The sequence below is a fragment of the Thunnus albacares genome, chromosome 9 (genome assembly GCF_914725855.1).
Source record: "Thunnus albacares chromosome 9, fThuAlb1.1, whole genome shotgun sequence".
NCBI classification, from domain to species: Eukaryota; Metazoa; Chordata; class Actinopteri; order Scombriformes; family Scombridae; genus Thunnus; species Thunnus albacares.
In genome coordinates this window covers 9,139,853-9,159,847 of record NC_058114.1, presented here as the reverse complement: position 1 = coordinate 9,159,847, position 19,995 = coordinate 9,139,853, and the positions used below count along the sequence as shown (strand labels likewise).

The window sequence follows — 19,995 nt, the reverse complement described above, 5'->3', positions numbered from 1 at the left end:
ACTCTAGTGAACTCTTCTTTTTAACAGTAAGTGTTATAGCCTTTAATAATCCTGAGAAAACACACTAAACTTTTTGTGGTTAGCATTTAAATTTGCTTTGAAGACCTGAGCAGTGGTGGACTTCGGGATTTTACTGATGTCCCTATGGAACATTAAGTGACAAGAGTGATAAATTTTCCTACTCTTTTCTTCTCCCTCATGCTGGGTAATTGCAGCCTGGTTTCCACTATTGTGAGATAATAATGGCTTGTAAGACCATATATTGCCACCCACTTTCCCCAGTAACACATTTTTTGATTTCTTTTCTATCTTTTGATCTCTGCAGCCAGCTATGGTTGTGCCATGAAAATGTAGCTGAGGAGTGGCAACTGTGAATCTTGGATTCATGCACTAAAAAAAATCCCCGCTGTAAACACACAAATAAAAAGATATATATGTAAGTAAAGAAGCGCATACACTCACATCAAATGTGGCCTAACATTTTGTAGTCCTCATGCCAGAGTCAGTAGATAAAAAACCGCAGAATGTTAGGTTTTCAACACATATCAGGCATTTTAAATGTCATATCCCAGGTCAGGAAGGATATATATAGTAATATCTTTCAACATACTCTAGGCTTGCCCAGCATCTCTTCCCAATTGGACGCATCGAGAATACCTCAACAGAGATCTGTTCAAGAAGCATCATGCTCAGATGCCTGCAATACCTCAACTGGCTTCCTTCAAAGCAAATGAGGGCGAGCCCAGAAGGAACGTCATTTCAGCTGCTTTTATCTGCAACCTTATTTTTTGAGTCACTAATATAAGTTCATCAACATAAATGACGGAGCCCTGTTGATGCCAACCCTGCACCAATACACCTGTTGATCTCATGGTTACTTAAACTACTTTTCATGGGGCAGCGACTTGGACACTTGACAGCACTGAATATCATCCCAGCTGCTTCATATTCGGCTGCATGCCACCCCAGGACATGATCAGACACACCGACTAAACCTAAAAAGCAACCATAGCCAAAAAGATTGATTTGACTTCAAAGTAAATCATCACCAGCCATCAATCATCTTTGGCCTAAAGTGTTGTGGAACAATCAACGAGATATTATACTTGAACATGGAATTTGTAATGGACAGTTCATTGCATAAGAGGCATAAAAATCCACTAGCAAGTCCTCTTACAGAGCTAAGAAGATCCCTACACAGGGACTCCAAGAAGGCTGTATACTTTAAAATGTTGAATGGCGCCTTTTTCCCTGCCACACATAATCGGACAGTGGTGACACTGTTGTTCTCTGGAAAAAGTGCATCATGCTAATGAGTATCTCCAGGAACAAAGACAGTCCAGCCTATCAACAAGTTTGGTGTTAGATCTGGTGCTGTGAGCAGTGGGAAGCCCAGATATATCTAGTTGGTATGCTTAAATCCCACACTGCTGTAGCTCCCACTGCTTCCTTTCAGCAAGGTGATATTCCATATCCAAAGACCCAGTTTTTGTAACCAGAGTTAAGGCTGCAAAAGCCCCTGCTTTCCCATGTTGCTAAACTGCCAACACACCAGAACCCTGACTAATCCCCACAGGTAGCAGCCCAGTTATCAGGTATTTGCCAGAGGGTACCCCTCCCAGGCCCAGTTCCACTGGTCCTGATCTCCCTGATGTTGCATGGTCATTCCTCTCAAAAATGATGATCATTTATGTCTTTGAATCGCTCCTAGCGAGGCCCCTCATCCAAGACTGGTTTGCTTTGGGAGACCCTACCAGCAGCTATTGACAATATGGCTCCCATGGTCACAAGGAAATATAAAAGGTGGCAATAAGTCTGCATCATTATATCCACCAGATGCTGTTCTCCATGAAATGATCAGGTATGCAGATGGGGAGTGAGAGTTGAGAACAGAACAGCATACCAACAAACTGTTATATTTGAAAATTATTTGGTGAGGTCTGCATTAAATTAGGACAACATTGCTTTGCTAATATAGCAGAGACGAAACATGGTCAGAATGTTTCATGAGGCAACAGCAGGTGCGCTAAAAAAAACTTCACCATGATAACTTGAGGCTGATAATAAAACACAGACAACAAGCAGGTCCTCTTAATTTAGACTGACAGATTGATACAAGACAGACAAAAGCAAGTGCAAGGGAGCAAGTGAATCACTTTCTTTAAACAACCTTTTGGGGACCAGTCTCCGAGGTGACTGCAGTGACAACATTACTGGTCTGTGTGTGTTGAAGTGTGGTGGTGACGTTTGTTTATCCTTAACGCAGGATGAGTTCAATCACCCGAAGGCTCTGGAGCCTTCGGCCTCAATCTGTCCTAAAGGATGATTTAATATGTTAGTGATACTTGTGCAGTGTACAAATTGCACTGCAGTCCTTCCACAAAAGGTTTATTTTTACATCTGAGTTCCACCTCGTGGGAACGGATTTATGAGGGAAACATTTGGGAAAATCCCAAAAATTGTGCCTGTGCATCATGACAAGGTAATGTTTTTGTTGACCATGGATAACCTGTACATAATAACTGTTTAGATTTTATAATAACTGTGAGCTCAACAATTAACAGGCAACAGAAAACCACAATGGTGGAGTGTTCCAAAATGTCACAGAACAGCATTTATTTTTAGGAAAAGCAGATGGCCTGATTTAGTGGTACTTCTCTAAGCTTGGAACAGTGAGGTAAGCGAAAAATCAGTTCAATGTCAATTCAAAACGTGAAATATGCATGCAAAATTGTATACTTGGTTGCAGATGAAAAGTGTTTGATTTTGAACAAAATGTTTTCCATGCACTTTTGGAGGTTCTTCTTGATAAATGATTCTTAGTGTGCCTAATGACAACCACTCCATGTGTCATGAGAAAATGGCTGACATCAGGCTCTGGAGACTTGATTTTGTGCTTCAGTACCTGCATTTCCTGATACAGAGTTCTGCCAACATTAGCCAGATTCTGGATAAGGCCACCACAGCAGAGCTGTGTCCCAAAGCTGGTCTCATAAAAACCAGCTCTGCACGCAGCACAATTGAGCCCTGCCCACCAAATCAAGACTAATTAAGTGCAAACCAACTTCAGAAATTTCAATGGGCAATTTAGTTAAATTGGAGGCATTATTTCCAATGCCTGCGTTCTCCACAGACTAAAAACAGCTCAGAATTACTTTTAACAGCAAACAGAAACAAAAGCACTGCTTTTGTGTGGTCACAATGAGTGAATTTATTGAGATAGAAAATTAAGCGAACTGCTAAAATAAAATGGGTGGTAATTCAACACAGGCAAAGCCATGATAAAAGAAGGCACGCGTATGGTTACTACTACTTTCATCCACTTGGCGATATGTTGCGTCATTTTCTATGCAGTGCAAATGGCAGTCTGCTGAAAAGATACCATTTATCAAAGTACTGTATGTAATACTGTATGCTTCTATCCAAATTTAAGACTGGTCCAGTAGTCAACGTTAGTAATACAATCACCAATGGATTAGTACATTGAAGAGATAACACACTATGGTGCCAAAGGACATGGTATCCCCTTTGCATGTAGAAAACTTTTGCATTAACATTTCCAACATTTTTCTCGAGATTGTAAATTAAAAAGTCCCAAGAAGAAGCTGCAAGAAACATCTCTGCAGCAAAAACTAACCCATGCTTTGGGCTGATGATGTTTGTTCAGCAAACTATGTATTTTAATCAGGTCCCAGTGGGATATATGAACAAAATGTATTGAACATTTGAACATTAACATTAAAATTACATTATTCATTGAGGACAAGGAGTCGGGGGTCTCTGGTCTCTAAGTTCTCCATTGTAGAGGGATGCGCAGTCAGATGTGAGATCATTGCCCCTGACGGCAAAAGGGTGGAAAATGCGTCATCACAGGCCAGACATCAAAGAAAGCCGATCCATAGGGGTTAACATCCAAAAGAGGTTAGCATGGGTTATAAAAACACATCTATAAACACAGGCCCCACCAATGGGCTACACTGTCAGTTATTACTGGCACTCTGCTGTCGTAATAAACTAACATTAGGTAAGAATACGGTATGTAGAGACTCCACATGCGTAAGTACATTCACACAGGGAGACACCCCAGAGGTGTCAGAAAAACGAGCATGTCAACATCAACTTTTATTAGCTGATGGAAAATGAGACTAATGGTCTTACTTTAGCTTGACAGAGTGGAGAAATTTGTTGAACTTGAAAGGTGATGGAGGCACAGCGTGGGGATGGTTCCCCTTGGTTTTCAATTAAAACAAATGGTCAATAAAGGGACACAAACAGAAGGATACATACTTCTTTTACAAACTATTTACTGACAATCTCACCTCAAGATAATGTATCTGAAGCTTTTGATGATATTACACAATCATCACAGTTTGCCTAATTGTAAATTGGAATTCTATATGGTCAAATTTACTTTTTTTTTTGAGCACTTTAAAGACTTCTTAAGCTCTTCTTAAAGATTTAAAAGTTCGATTTTGGTAAAACAAACATAACTTTCATTTTCATTAGCAACTTTCATTCTGATGAAGATCATGTGATATAGTCAAAAGCTCCAGGATAGCTAGTGGATGGGCCTTGAGGTGAGATGGTTTTGTTAGCTGCTATTTCAAATGTCAAGAATGAGCTATAAAACCTAAACGTTCTATGCTAATTATTAAATACATATATAAAAAAATTATATTTGATATGTGTTTGATTTGTTACTAGTCTAATTATCCACCATTAATGTGCAGTCATGGAACACAAATACAAAAATATTTCCAAAAAATGCCTTTATTTAAGAAAACATGCTTACAATGACAGATCAGTTAAACCTAAATTATAAACATATCATTGAAGTGATTTTATGTATATACAATGATACAGTTCGTAAATCCATTTCTTAAAATAACCTGTATAAAAATACTGAAAACACTATCGGGTTCCATTGGTCTGCTGTATACTGATGCAGGACTGCTGACTTCCTGTTAAATATGTCTGCCCCCTCACTCATTTCATCCTGAGCATCTGCAAAATCGGCATTATCATTCCAATCCACAGCTGTCAGTAGTTTTAGCTGACTCATTTTCATCATGACAGTGGTGGGTAGGAACAGCCCCCGGCTCTTTCAAAACATCCTCCTTAGTCATGCTGACCTCAGTACTCTCTCTGGCAGCTCTATTGTCATCAATAGTACCAGTAATGTCCTTATTTACACACTGATCCCTGCTGCTGTCGCGGTGTTTATTAATACCGTCATCAACAACTTTATCCACACTGTCTGCTAACTCATCTTTCGTAAAGTCCGTGTCATTAGCGGGGCTTTTGGCACTATAACAGCTCTTATTACATGGGGTATTCTCTTCAATATTTTCTTCCTCTTCCTCTTCATCACCACTGTCTATGATCTCTCCCTCCTCCAGCTCTCCATTCCCTGCTTCTTTCTTGGCTCTTTTCTCCAGTGGGGGCTCAGTTTCAGGACTGGTCTCTGAGGTTCCCATCCAGATGTTGGTTCTTTCTGGGATGTGAGATCCTGATGGTGAAACTTGGGTCAGATCCTCCTCCACTTGGTCCACCCCTTTACTCTTTCTCGCGAAACTACTGCAGGCTGATGCAGGTTCAGCTGAAACAATATTACCCCATTTGTACATAAAAAGCATTATGAAACATAGCTGTTGCAACAGAAGAACAATTAACTATGTCAAAACATGTACAAAAGTGATCAGAGTGATCAGTTAGTACGTGCAGAGAATTGGTATGAGCACAGCTGGGGTCAATTGTATACAGAAGTGGTGAGAAAGACAGGGACATTACAGACAGTTAGGGAGTGATGACGCTATGGTTTGGCCCCATGCTTGTTTCAGGAGGAGGCAGCATGCCAAGCAATTAATGTTGTTATGCAATAAAGTAGGGTGGACATGTGTGAAAGAAAGGCTGTGGAATAACAACTGTAATGATAATTGTGAATTATAAGCAATAGCTCTCCAACATGATCTCCCCACAGTCCGGTGAATTATAAAATGCATGTGATTATGTGTATGTACCCATTTGTATAAAATTCACTTTAAACCTCAGACGCTTTGGCCAACGCATTCTCGCCTGTATCTGAAAAAACAGTTATCCAGCTGAGCCTATAAGATGAAAAATTAATATAATTCAGCTTTTCTTCCTTGAGCTGTAACATGAGACACAATTAAAAAGCTATGCCTGCCTCCAGTCAACCATTTATCTGTGCCACGGACCATTACCATTAGAATTTAAAGGCCATACAATTGTCTTTTTGTCCATATAATTTTGAGGTTCATTGAGGTACAGTACCAGTCAAAAGTTTAGACACACTTTCCCATTCATTTGAATGACAAAGTGTTTCCAATCTTTTGACTGGTAATGTATATAAGCGAGTTTTGAGTGAGTTTTAGATGGAGTATGTGGATTCTCAACATCAGTTAGTGCTTGGAGCTGCAATGATTAGTCGATTAATTGATTTGTAAACCAAGGGAAAATGAATCGGCAACTATTTTGATAATTGATTAGTAGTTTTGAGTAATTTTTAAGAAAAAATGCCAAAAATTCTCTGTTCCCAGAATATGTTGCAGTTTCTTTAGTCTTCCGTAAGTAGACTGAATATTTTTGGGTTATGGACTGTTGGTCCTGACAAAACAAGACATTTGAGGACGTTATCTTGCTTTGGGAAGCAGTGCTCAACACTTTTCACCATTTTATAGACCAAACAACAAATTGATTAATCGAGAAAATAATGGTCAGATTAATTGATAATGAAATAGTCGTTTGTAGCCCTATCCTGTTTACTAATTTCTAAAAAAGATCAGAAAACATTACTATCTTATATTTATTGTTTGTCCTTTCATTAAAAAATCCAATCCATTTTAAGGTTAACTGTGTAACCCTGGTTCTCTGAGTAGAACGAGTGAGATGTCTCACTAAATGCCCCTTCCGTTTTCACAGAAACACTTATTCCATTACGCTAGCCGTGAGAAATGACGTCAACAGCGAGACCCTGGCCGACGCACCGTTACTCATAAATTAAACACTCTCTTTACCTGTATCCCAAGGCTAGGTAGCGTAACTTTCCTCCCACTAGAGCAAACACCTCTTTAAGTCAGACCCTAGTCTGCCAGGGATTTGGGTCAGTCTGTCTTCACTGCAAGTTACTCCTGGTCTGTTTCCAAACAGTAGAGTACTGTGGCTTTGGTTTGGCTACGCATAGCAAGCCAATGGTACCTGGAGCCTACACTCACCTCAGTGCAAACACTCTGATGATGGGCATATTCCATCAGGAGACATCTATAAAAAAATGCTATAATAGAGAGCTCAAAGTTATTGTGTTTTGATTTTGATTAATTGTCTAACTCTCTGTTTACATTTTGTTCATGACCTATAACCTAAATCCTTTCTCTTCTAGTAGAGCACAGATCATCTACAAGAGGGTGACAACATTTGGATTTTAAACTTGTTCAGAGCAAGGTAAAAAAGTAATCACAGAAATGCTGGCTCAGAGTCAGTGAGGCAAGAAATGTAGTTGAACCAGAACACTGACTGACTGCATGCTGCGTGTTTGGAGCCTGCTAGGCCCTCAATGCTACTTTATCCTCACTGGTCACGCTGCTGCCACAGTGTCCGATTGCTTGTTATCACATCCTGCCCAGCTTCCCAGGCCGTGGCATGTGAAATTATCAGGATGTTTCTATGACTAACATTATAGCAAAACAGCATGGCACCAAGGCCTTATCACTGAAAACACACACACACACACAGGCTAAAATGACCTCATTCGTCATTCAGGCCGTCTGGGAATGACAATATAATGATACTGGGTTAATGTGGTCTTTTGTGACCATACTAACCCCTCTGAGATATACTCAGTTTGACCACACTGTGCACATACATGCAGGAACAAATAGTTGTATGTTTTTTCATGATAAGCACTTCTACTTAAACAACACTGACACCTCTTGGCCCCAAACACCCGACAGTGGAGGAGACTGACAAACAGGTGAGAAAAAGTAGAAGACCTCCTGTTCTACTGTTTTCTCATCTTCTCATCTCTGTCATTTCACAACTAATGAGGTCACTGTTCAACAGTAAGCCATGTTTGATCCTCTTTTTGGCCAAGGTCGCTGTTGAGGTTGAGCTGGTGTGTGTGATGCTGTGCAGAACACACTCATTTCCGTTTGTGGTAGCATGTTGCCATAGTGAAAAATAAGGGAACAGGCAGTTTTTAAAGTCCCAGATGGAGAAACCAGGACATGATACAATGCTGCTGGAATCAGGGGAGTCCAAAGGGGTTGTCATTTGGTTTTGACTCATGCCCTATGTCCGCCTTCTGTTTACTTACAGAAAACATGAGTGTTAGACCACAAGTAGAAAAGTGAAGCAAAGCATCAGTGGGTTAGTTTTGGTCCAGGATTAAGGATAGGACTGACATTCATCACATTTTAAAAAAGTTGTTTTATTTACCTGGTCCTTTCAGTGGATAGTCCTTCCAATAATCTCTGAGGACAACATGCAGCACAGGATACTCGATCAGTGTTTTGTAGCTCAGGTTGTCCCTCAGGCTCTTCTGAAGGTCCAACTTGTGGTACCTATTTCAGGTATTAAAAAAAAATTAAGCAGGAGATTACAAAACGGACTCAATTACAGCATGCTGGATAAATTATATTACGTGGTATTCTGTTCATAATTATGGATATTTGGTAATTTCAAGTTTTTAGGTGCAACAAAGACAGACATTGTAGTTGAAACCTTTTAACTGGTGACTAAAGCTCTTTATTGCCAGCCGCTTGTGGCATGATGATGGCTGAGAAACTTTTTGAGGATTGATAGAGATTTAAGTCATAGCTTGGCACAGTGAAGATCCTGCTTGGTGTTCGTCTCAAGAGATGGAAAGTGACTTTACCGAGAATCAACAACATCTCTCACGAGCACATTAAGCAGCTCTCTCGCCTCCTCTTTCTATGAGATGACATCAGACTAGTCTTGTCTCTAAGTTGTCCTGTCATGCATTAGGGATGGTCGTAAATAACCGTACTAAATAGTTAACTGGATTCTGAGGAAACATGGCTCATCTCTACATTCAACTGATTCAGAATCATCCAGTTAAGGCTGTCATCACCAACATATTAAGCAATATACGGTATATTCTGGATATGAACAGTAACTGGCACCATCCCCACCAATTTTCAAACCCGTGACAGAATAAGGGTTATTGAGCCATTCGTTGTTTGTTTTGCTAAAATCACAAGGAGACCTAGAAATGCCCAAGTAGACACCCACTCCTCAAGCCAATCAAAGCACCCTGCTATAATGTGACATTTACAGGTCTTTACCGGTGGGCCAACTTCCAAGAAGCCCTCCCTCTTGGATAAGTCTTTCTTAGGTGGGATAAAGATTATTTCACATAATCCCACAAATAAAACAGTACAGGATCAAGGAAAGAAGTAATAGCTTGTGGGTCTCAAAACACACAGGAAAATGTATTGCCACAGCACAACAAAACTGTTGCAGGGACAACGTTAATTGGTACATGGGTTTTAGGGTAAAAATAAAAAGGTATGATAGATTGTGTCGCAGGTTAAGCAGTGAAATTAGAAGACAATAGAGTAGAATTTCCAGAAGGCCTGCATCAGTTTGCACTGTGCAGAACAGACAAGTGCCACTTTCATTTAATTTGTTTTTATGTCTAGTTTGTAATAGATGAATATTCGCGGATGTTTTCTATTTTGTGGATATACAAGCTAACCTAAAACATAAGTGTTTGTAAACAACAGTGCAAGATGGCTTGATGGCAAAGCAGATGGCAGCCCCCTGTAGTGTCAATGGGATTGTTAAGGCACCGGCCATTTCTAGAAAGCCGGGCCAAGAACACGCACACATCTGGTCTCTATATAATGTTCTTGTGAATGAACAGAGGGCATGACTGATGTTCTCTCCACGGAGGTTCCTATTGTTTTCCCCTGCACTACTGAAACCCATCAGCGAGAAGATAGCAGTGTTAATGTGGTGGATGTAGTGAAAACTTGGGTTAATCTGGTGGAAATATACAATACAATATACAATGGTATCTAAAAGTTGGTACCTGCATTGTTTTATGATGACGATGAAGGCAGATACATTATGGCTGTTTCATTGGAACATTGATATGTATTTGTGGTGTGCGCACTGATGATTCTGATATTGGGCATGCAGCCGTCCTCTTTAGCTCCCTCTTTACCACTGAACACACCCGCTAAATGATAACATATGAACATTTAGCTTGTTACGCTAGCATTAATCTCAGTACAGCTGAGGCTGACGGGAACTTGCAATGAATAGGGATGAACACAAATCAAAATAAATGGGAATATTACCACAATAACACTGTGACACAGAACAATTACATAATATCTGTTGTTATGAATGCCTTGCTATTTTAGTAAAAATACCCAAGACTAGTCAAGCATTGCAGGAGACCAGTGAGGAAGCATCTGTTGCACAGAAACAAACTTGAACGTAGCTTTAGGGCAAGCTGAGGGAGAGCAGATCGACAGGCTCAGTAGGGCTAAGGAGAGGGTTTGCCACAAATATGTGAGAGAAAGCACAGCTTGGAAGGACAGAAACATCAGTGTTTTATGGTTTAAAAAAAAACACAATGAACACACAGACTTCCTTTTTTGGCTGCGAGTGTAAAAACAGCATTTCTACTTCTGACTCGTCAACAGGCGTAGATGTTCTGCGGGATTCGGCTGACTGAGAGGAAAAGAAGGGGTAAGGGAAAGGAGTTAAGGGCATCCTCTGGATCTCGGGAGTGGCATGAATAAAAAAAATAAACATGAAAAAAAAAAATAACACAAACAAACATCCAGAAGGGTGTGAATGGTTCTCTTGATGCATAGACTGTCTCCTTTCCAGTAAGAGGATGTTGACTGGTTACACAGCTATGTTTAGTTTAGCACAAGAGCTTTTTTGTTGGAGCGGGTTGATATTCCAGTAGATTTTCAACACCGAAAAACATGCAGTCATAGCCTTTGTGTTAGACTTGACCTTTACGTAGCCATGACTACCACTGGCTATGACTTCATAACATTAATAATACAGTTTAAAATTAAGGGTTTACCTCTAAGACTGTGTTATTCAAAAAGAGGAGGCCCTTTTGTGGTTGCGTTGTTTTGACCTTGTTTGGGACCCCTGAAATGGGATGTGGCCTCAGTCTGTGGGGGCCCTCTCCTCTCATCAGAGCTATAGTCTGCCATGCTCCTGTTATGTAACTGTACCTAGCTAATGTAAGGTAATTCCCCCTTGGACAAGCATCCTAATTTTGCCCTACTTCCATTCATCCACCCTCAATATAATGTTGACAATAAACACGTACTAAGAATTGAATTATGAACTTGACAAGCACTTATTATTTAACCCCCATTTTCAAAGCTATTACGGTATGACAGGAGAAGGTTACTGAGAGAAAAAGAGGGAGACAGAGAGAGATTTATGCCACTGAATCACTCATTTCTACGAACTTGACAAGACAAGAGTCAAACATTCTTTCTCCAAACCTCTGATTAACGACTGTGACTATATCAGGCTAATAGCAGTTCAAGTCATGTATAAAACATTTCCCAGGAACAATCTCTGACTGCTAAATGACTCATTTATCAGAAATTCTCAGCAGGAAATGCCTTTGTCTACGTACCTCTCCATCTTGGAAGTGACCATTTCATGTGACACCACAACCCCCCATGCTACCACCGACTGGCCAAACAAAACAACAACAGGTGGCTACTATAAATTGGGAGAGCTGCAATACAGAGTAGAAACTAAAGTGAACAGTGAAGTGGTTTGTTGTGCTGCTGTAACGAAGCATTGGTCCAATCTTAAAGTAGGATTTTGGACATGATGACATGATATTCTGGTTGTCTGTGGAAAACTTTTATTCTATTAATTACTTTATTCAGAAAACCATATGCTTGGTTAGCACTCCTCCTCTCTTTAGCCAGTAGTCTGTCTGTGAAAACCTCTTTTTGTAACTGTTTACGCAGTTGATTTGCAGAACAGCTTCTTATGTTTTAGCAGTGATGTATGTTTCCCTGTGAAAGCATGACGCCAACTGCTGACTGTTGCATGTTTTCCACCCTGGTGGGAGTGACCATGGGAATTTCCACATTGGGTGATATCACATATTTCCCTTGTATAGATCAGTAAGTGTGAATTTGCAGTACTACAAACATTTCCACTCTATCTGTGCTTGATGCTATTATAACATACCTTAGCAAAACTCAACTTCTGTATCATTACTATAAATTTAAAATGATTTAATGTAGTGTAATATAGTTAGAGCTGAGGGGCTTTTGGTATTAAAGAGCCCACTACCAAAGCAGAGGAATCTACACACAGTATTCATGTGTACAAGAATGTGGAGAAAACTCTGGGTTTATCAGGCTTTCATAATCCCTACTCTCTGGCCCAGACTTATATAACGTTATGGAGGGGCACAAGTGCACCTTGTTTGTCTGTGGTGTGTAGGGCTGCCCCTTAAAGATCGATGATTTGAATCATCAGCTGAGAAGCCCCTCAGTCGAATCACTACATTTTTATTTCGGCTGTGTCATTGTGCACGGGGCAACACGGGATAACAGCATGGCAGGCAGTAAACTTTTCCAAACGGAGTCATATTGCAAGATCACCTAACTAGAAAAACTAACTGTAATGGAAATAGAGAAAGGTGGTGGAAATCTAGGGCAGAGTGACTTGTTTCTGTTCACTACTGTGAAGCTCTGAATGCTAGTGATGACGGCTAAACTACTTTAAAAACTACTATAAACCAGAACCACAAGCAGCTGACTAATCCCAATATTCAGCCAAAACTGCCAACTCAGAGTCGTCTTTGGAAAATTCTGATTCGGGTACGGCCCTAGTGGTGTGTGTGGAACAAAGTCTTTATTCATGTATAAGTGAATATCATCTAAGCATAAATAAAACATGGACAATGAGCCACTATGCCCAATTCAAAAGGTCATTAATCACAAAATTTGATTCAGTGTCGTAGCAACCGACATTTTTTGCTTTGAAACAAATTCAAATTAAGTGGAACAATCAGTATCATAAATTGCGTGTTTATGTACAATTAGGGCGTATTATCTTTGGTAATTATTTGTAAAAATGCACAGTATTTATTGACATTTGTTTGTCGACGATTCTCAGTTTCTTTTTGTTTTGTTTTCCCAATATACGTATACATTTTTGTCATTTGGCAGATGCTTTTATCCAAAGCAACTTACAAGTAAAGTGAGACAATCAAGCATTAGAGTAGACAGTGACTCAAAAGAGCTGTGGTATAAATTCTCTAGTAGCCGACTGATCTGCAGCATAATCTGCATATTGGTCACTTTAACCCATTTTTCTCTTCATTCTTCATACATGATTCTGAGGATTTCTCATCACCGGATTATCATCAGCTGTGGTGAGAAACAGGTTTTCCTAACAGCAGGAAGTCCAACTTTTTGACACATGAGAAGTGAAATTCACTTTATACCAATCTACAACTTTTAAGAAATCTGGGTATTTGGGGTGAAAATCTGTAGGAACTATCTGACCGAAGAGGATTATGTATTAATAATCTGTGATTATGCAGCGTTATAAACTACCTAGTAATGGCTGTCATTATAAAGTCGACATTGTAAAGGTGTGCAGCATCTTAGATAATGGTACATTTTAAAGCATTCAAACTCTCATCAGATTCATAAAAAGGGTAAAAGGTGACAGTTCCTGCTAAATCTTGGCTCGCATTAATCTGTCACATATTTACACTCTTCATTCAGTAATTCCTCTCTATATGCTGCCGTAAAATATAATTTATCTGCTTAGAGTCGGCTCCCAGCCCACCGGGCAAAACAAAAGGAGCATGTGTGTGTTACAGGGATGAAGGATGGGATGGGAGGTTTCATGACGTTTCATGCTTGCCAGGGGGGGTAATGATTTTGAGCACCGAGGATCATCATTTACTCCGTGACTAAGTGGAAATGGAAGACAGCCAAAGAATCCAAAAGTAGGCGAGGCAAACGGGCGCTATCGACACCACCCACCAACCCCCATGAAAAAAAAAAAAAAAAGAAAAAGAAAGAAAGATAGATAGGATGGGAAGAGAGAGAGAGCAAACATGACATAAACTATGGAAACAGAAAGTGAGAGAGAAAGTGAAAGAAAGATGAGACAAGAGGTTGAAGATAAAAAAAAAGTTCCAGAGAATTTTCCTGATCAAAGGCGCTGTCAATGTTGGAGTTAAAGCGAAAAAGGAAAGAGAAAAACCTTCCCGTTGAGGCCTCGCTGCCAAAAGTCTGAGTAGCTCTGAAGGAATTTACAAGGCAGTGATGTCAGGTTGATAAATAAATTATGTCGATTTCATACACACCAAATAAATCTGTCATGACTGGCAAGCTTAATCAAATGGTCAGAATGGTCACACGGAAAGGATGCCTGAGAAATGACAGGATGCTGACACACTTCTGGAGATAATAGAAGTGTATTCCATTTCATTTTATACTAGTTCAAAAATATGAAATGAATATTACCCCTGTGTCTTATTTTAAATTATTTATTTGTCCATAATAATAGTTTGTTTTACTACTTTTGTTTTTTTGTGAAGGGCAACAGTTGTAACTCCAATATAACTCCATCTTCTGTATTAGATACTAGTATTATATACTGATATTAGCTCATCACGGATATATTCATATCAGTGGGTATGTCAGCTGATAAGGAACAAAACATGTCAGTGCAGAAATGCCAAAGATACAATATGTTCGAGAAGTTTTTCCACTGAAAATTTTGTTTTTCAACTGTAAAATGTAGAAAAAATTCAGGGATCCCTCATTGAAATGTATGTGTATTGTATGTTTTTATGTTGGGAAAAAATATTGGCTGACATATAAGACTTTTTTTAAACTCTCACATATAAATATATGTTTTAAATATCCAGTCTGTGTCTGTGGCTGCGGTATGAATGTGGTTTTAGCCACGAGGTCTGAAAACATCCGAGCTGTTCAGTCCTACTAGACTCAGATCTCTATTTTGACCCTTCACCCACATTTGCAATGAAGGAGCATCAAGGAAGTAGAGCTGCAACAAATAGTCAATTGATCTATTAGTTGATCAACTGGAAATTAATCAGCCAATGTTTTGACAATGGATTAATTGTTCTGAATCATTTTTTTATGAAACAAATTCTAATTCAGCATCTCAAATTGGAATATTGTCTAGTTTATTTAGTCTTCTATGATAATAAATTAAATATAGTTGGGTTATGGACTGTTGGTCGGGGGAAAAAACATTTGAGGATGTTACCTCGATGTCTCAAAGACACGCAACACCGTAAAATGCTCCTGCAAAAATATTCTTCTTTATTACATATCAAAAAGAATTTTGTTTGAGCCTCAAAAATTGTACGTTCTGTTTTTACAGGAGCATTTTACAATGTTGCGAGTCTTTGAGAGATACAGAGTAACTACAAATTCTTTTGGACTCATCACCTGGACAAGAAAGACATGCATATGTTTTACACACTAATTGCTAGGAAATCACCTTGGACCAAATGAATAACTGAGAAAATAATGGACAGATTAACTGATAGTGAAAATAATCTTTAGTTGCAGCCCTACGGGAAAGAATCGTACAGTCACTGTGGGAAATGAAAAAGATGAGTAGAGAGTAAATCTCACCTCACAGAGTTTGCCTTTCTCCCCTCTGCCTTCATGAAGACTTTCACGTGATCAAACGAGGCGTGCACGTACATCTTCAACCTAAAAACAGAAATTCACATCAGCACAGGAGCTTAATGACTCGACTCCCAACTTTACCTAAAAAAAAGACAAGAAAAGGTACACGTGCATAGGCTGTGCGGTATTTTAAGGTGGTCTCTGCAAAGGTCACTGAGTGTAGCACAGCAGAGACCAAATGTACACTTGTTTGGTGTATGCTGACAGATATATGTATGCGCTCTGACTGAGGTTTCTGTAAGAGACAATCCTCCATGCCAGTGATGGCCATGGTACCTGAGCCTGCTGTAAACAGCGAGCTAATGGGCCATGGAGAGTTAAACCCCACTCACTTGACTAGACTAAGCAGAGGCTGTGTTTAAATGGTTGGCACTGGGCCAGGTCAGGTGTCTATTTAAATAGATACAACAGTCTACAGTATGCTCTCACTGTAGACTTTCTTACTGCTGACTGTTATCAGTACAAACATTAAGTCAGAGGAGTCAGATCACTGTTCTGTTAGAGGTTCGGCTTAGAAATACTGAGTGGGTCTAGTAGCAATCAAAGAACATGCCTTGTTTAAGACAGCAGTGCATGTTGGGAGAAACATGAGCTTGGGAAGTACAAAAAGAAAGTGAAGCGAGAGCAAAATTATGGTGGGAAACATAGAGAGAGCGCAACGAAATTCTAACTGAAATTGGATCGAGTTGGTTAATATGAAATGTCAGGACAGAAAATGACCTTTGAATAACAGAATCTGTACATTCTCATATAGGATCTCAATAGGAAACATTCACATTCTGAGAGGATGTATTTCTTATAAAGTCGCACGACTGTGAGTGTTGACCAAAACCAGCACGACCGCGACAAGTGTGTGTAGGGAGCATAGATCAACAGAGTGTTAATTGTAAAATTAATTCATACAGGTTCAATTTATTTCAATTGGAAATAGCAAAACAGATCTGAAATTTGTTATGAGAGCAAAGTGGCCGTAAACATGATATGAATCAGTTGAGAGCTATATTTGCTCCTTGACCCGTTCCCTCTCATACAGGACTCTTGTACATGCAGACTGATTTGTAGTTAGTCTGTAACTGAGGCATAATCCTTAAAACACACCACTGCCAAACTCAATTACAGGGGCTCTGGTCTGGCATGCAGGCGACAGTGGACCTGCTACAAATCATCAAAACCAAAACTGTAGTCGTGGCTACAATTAGTCTTTTTACAGAACAAAATGATGAAACTGGTATGATATTACATGAAATAGAACAGGCTATAGGAGCATGATTCATATACAGTATGCATGCATGTTCAAGCTGCTTCCATGCTATGTAATATTCCCAGGACGCTACGATGTAATAGCAGATGAATGCGTCTACGTCATGCTGCTGTTCGAGTCTAAACTATTCTGCTGAAGTGCAGATATCACTGGATCTGCATTTCAACAGCAATTATTCTGAGCAATTCAATTAGCTTTGTTTTCACCACTCTCTCCCATGTGTTATGAACAAGAGAAGCCACTAACTAAACACAGCTTCACAGCAAAACTGCTCATTTGAACTTATTTGAACTTTTCAAGAGAGAATGATGGGCTAAGCAGCAGTTATTATCCTTAAACTTAAACTAAATGAGATTCTCTAAACCATAATGGCGGTGATTTCTATCGTCACATTGTTAAGTTTTTTTTTTATGTCTATTCATAAGTCCGATGACAATAAAACACTGCCTAGTGAAACGTCTACCGCTGAATACAATACATGGCCCTGGCATAACCTTAAAGTGACTATAATCGATATTTTTCATAATAACAATGTATCAAATGACTACGTGTAACGTCAGACATGTCATTCGTGGTGATGAATTATCAACCGATTCTGCAGCTCCTCTTGGCTTTATAGAGCTTCATAGCCAGTTTCAGCTCATTATTGAGCTGTCCAGCTGCAACTTTACAGTTTTGGTTCACTCTCAGCACTCTCATAGCATCGTTTTCGGTGCAGCAGGCGGCTGTTTTCAGAGAAAAAGCTCTAAAAACCCCACTGTACACTACCTGCGCAGCACCAAATGGTGAACAGACACATTTAGCGAACATAGTGGAGCATTTAGCAGCTAAAGAGCCTGATATTACCCTCAGGAGTCAATAGAGAGCAGAAACAGAGTTTAAAGGAGATTGAAAATTGGACTTACATTCACTAGGTGGCCAGAAACACAACTCCGAATGAATGATAACTGTTCCGTAACTGCTGAATGTGTAAGTTCCCCCATATCAACATAAAAGGTTATGATATGCCTCAGCTGTGTTCACGACTTGTTCACTCTGGCCCCATGTGGCCAAAAAAAACGGTTAATGCAGGTTTAAGCTTGAGTTATAGTTGTGCGTTGAGAGTTTACGATGTACTAATGTGGCCCACACGTGTAGCTGCCATAGTCACGCCAAAGCTGACGCGCAGCTCCTCAAAAATGTAACTACTTGTCGGGGCTACGGCAGCCACGGAGATACCACGTGGATACTGCAACAATTTGTCAGCATGGGCTGCGTGTATTTTCTTCTGCAGGTTTCTGATGCCGGTGGAGATTGTTGATAGTGTAAATAACATTAAGCACATTTAAGAAAGGCTATTTTGTTCTTTTCACTAACACACATCTAGCAAAGTCATCTTCACTGCAAACCTTCTGCTCACCGCAATCATCTCTCTACAACAAAGAACATAAGCATGATGATTGTAGGCAGTAATTTCCTATTAAGTAATGAGTAATAATATAACCCCAGTTCTAGAAGTATCTGTGCCAACCACAAAGTATCACAAAGTAAATGGAAGAATGTAACAACAGTTAATGTGGGGAATATTCAGAGCATGATACGGTTTGATCATGTATGATACATCTGTCTAACGTTGCCGTGGTGTTATTAACGGGTGAAATCATCACCGAACTGTAAACCAAAACTTCTGCGGTAGGTATCTAAAGCAGAGCCACACAGCAGTGACACAGCTGGACATGGAAGCATTTTCCAAAACAGGTAGGCAAACACTTCTAATAACATAAACAAAAATACCACAAGGAAATGAAGTGTTAAGAAGACAAAGCTCACTTTTGGCGTGTCACGGGGTCCGACTCTGTAGGGTGAATATAAGGGGTCAAGATCTGCTCCAGGGTTTTCCCGTCGGACACTCTAAAACAAGAAGAAGAAAAAACAAAAAGATTGTGGAGGAGGAAACAAATGTAGGAGAAAACAGATGCATGTTAGCATCCAAATCAAGTCAAATCAATGTGGTAATGAATAATGTCTCTTTGCAGCTTTTATAATCCTGGATAAACACATGCAGATCTCTCAACGCTCAGTCTTGCCAAGTTGCAGATTGTGCACCCACATGATATGTTTACTAAAATGTTCTCCACGGCGACAAGAACTTCACTCTGAGTATTAAAAATGATAAAACAAGGTAGATGCATGATATAGTTAATAAGACATTGAGCGCTTAGGCAGAATCATTGAAGAAATTGAATCTTATTGTGTAACTCACCTCCTCTGACTGAACTCGCTGTTGCTCTGAGGAAAGATGAGCTTCAAGTGCCACATGAACTGTTTTTCTCTAAATGAGACACAGAAACATAGAAACTCATCTTTAGTTTGAGCTTATCGAAAACAGTAGTGTTTGATGTTTTTTTGTTTTTCACCACAGACGGATGAGGTCACCATTGTTCCCTTCACAGTCAAACACAAATGCCCTTGTTTAAATTCAGAGCATAAAATGGATTCAGCCTTAATCTGTCCGAGACAATACGCCCGGCTGCTTCCAAGATCTTGTCCATCTGTGTGACTGTGTGTGTGTGTGTGTGTGTGTGTGCGTGTGTGTGTAAATGAATAAACCAGAGTCGCCATGGAGACCGTGACATATACACTCAATACTCGGACACCAGCTGGCGGATATCACATAATGATCACTTATTCTGGGGTAATGCTTTGGGCAGTAACTGTTAAATGTGGTTGGGTTTTCGGGGTTGCTGGGCGTGCTCTACAACCAAACATTTATCCCCTAAACAGCTGCTGTGTTCATGCTTCCTAATGTGTTCATTATGCGGTAATAGTCGACAATATGCAATATATCAATTTGGAGATATGATTAACAAGATGTAATTCCTACTTCTTTATGCTTTTACAATAATGGATTGATTACCAGTAACTCACAGTCTCACTGGTCATTTGAATAATGCCAGAATATACAGTAGTTTGTCAAAGTTTGTCACAGAATGTTTAAGTTTTTCTGCCTATAAG

General features: G+C 39.7%; 1 protein-coding gene across 1 annotated transcript in view; it reads right to left on the bottom strand.

Moving 5' to 3' along the window:
- Nucleotides 1–4,752: 4,752 nt before the first annotated feature.
- znhit6 (zinc finger HIT-type containing 6) overlaps nucleotides 4,753–19,995 on the bottom strand; it is a 35,286-nt gene continuing 20,043 nt past the window's right edge. Inside the window, exons 6-10 of the mRNA XM_044361683.1 lie at nucleotides 19,244–19,312; nucleotides 18,811–18,891; nucleotides 15,684–15,764; nucleotides 8,455–8,579; nucleotides 4,753–5,599 (exon numbers count right to left, since the gene is read on the bottom strand). Of these exons, the coding sequence (XP_044217618.1) occupies nucleotides 5,022–5,599; nucleotides 8,455–8,579; nucleotides 15,684–15,764; nucleotides 18,811–18,891; nucleotides 19,244–19,312 (934 nt within the window). The 3' untranslated portion in view covers nucleotides 4,753–5,021. The remainder of the gene's footprint in view (nucleotides 5,600–8,454; nucleotides 8,580–15,683; nucleotides 15,765–18,810; nucleotides 18,892–19,243; nucleotides 19,313–19,995) is intronic.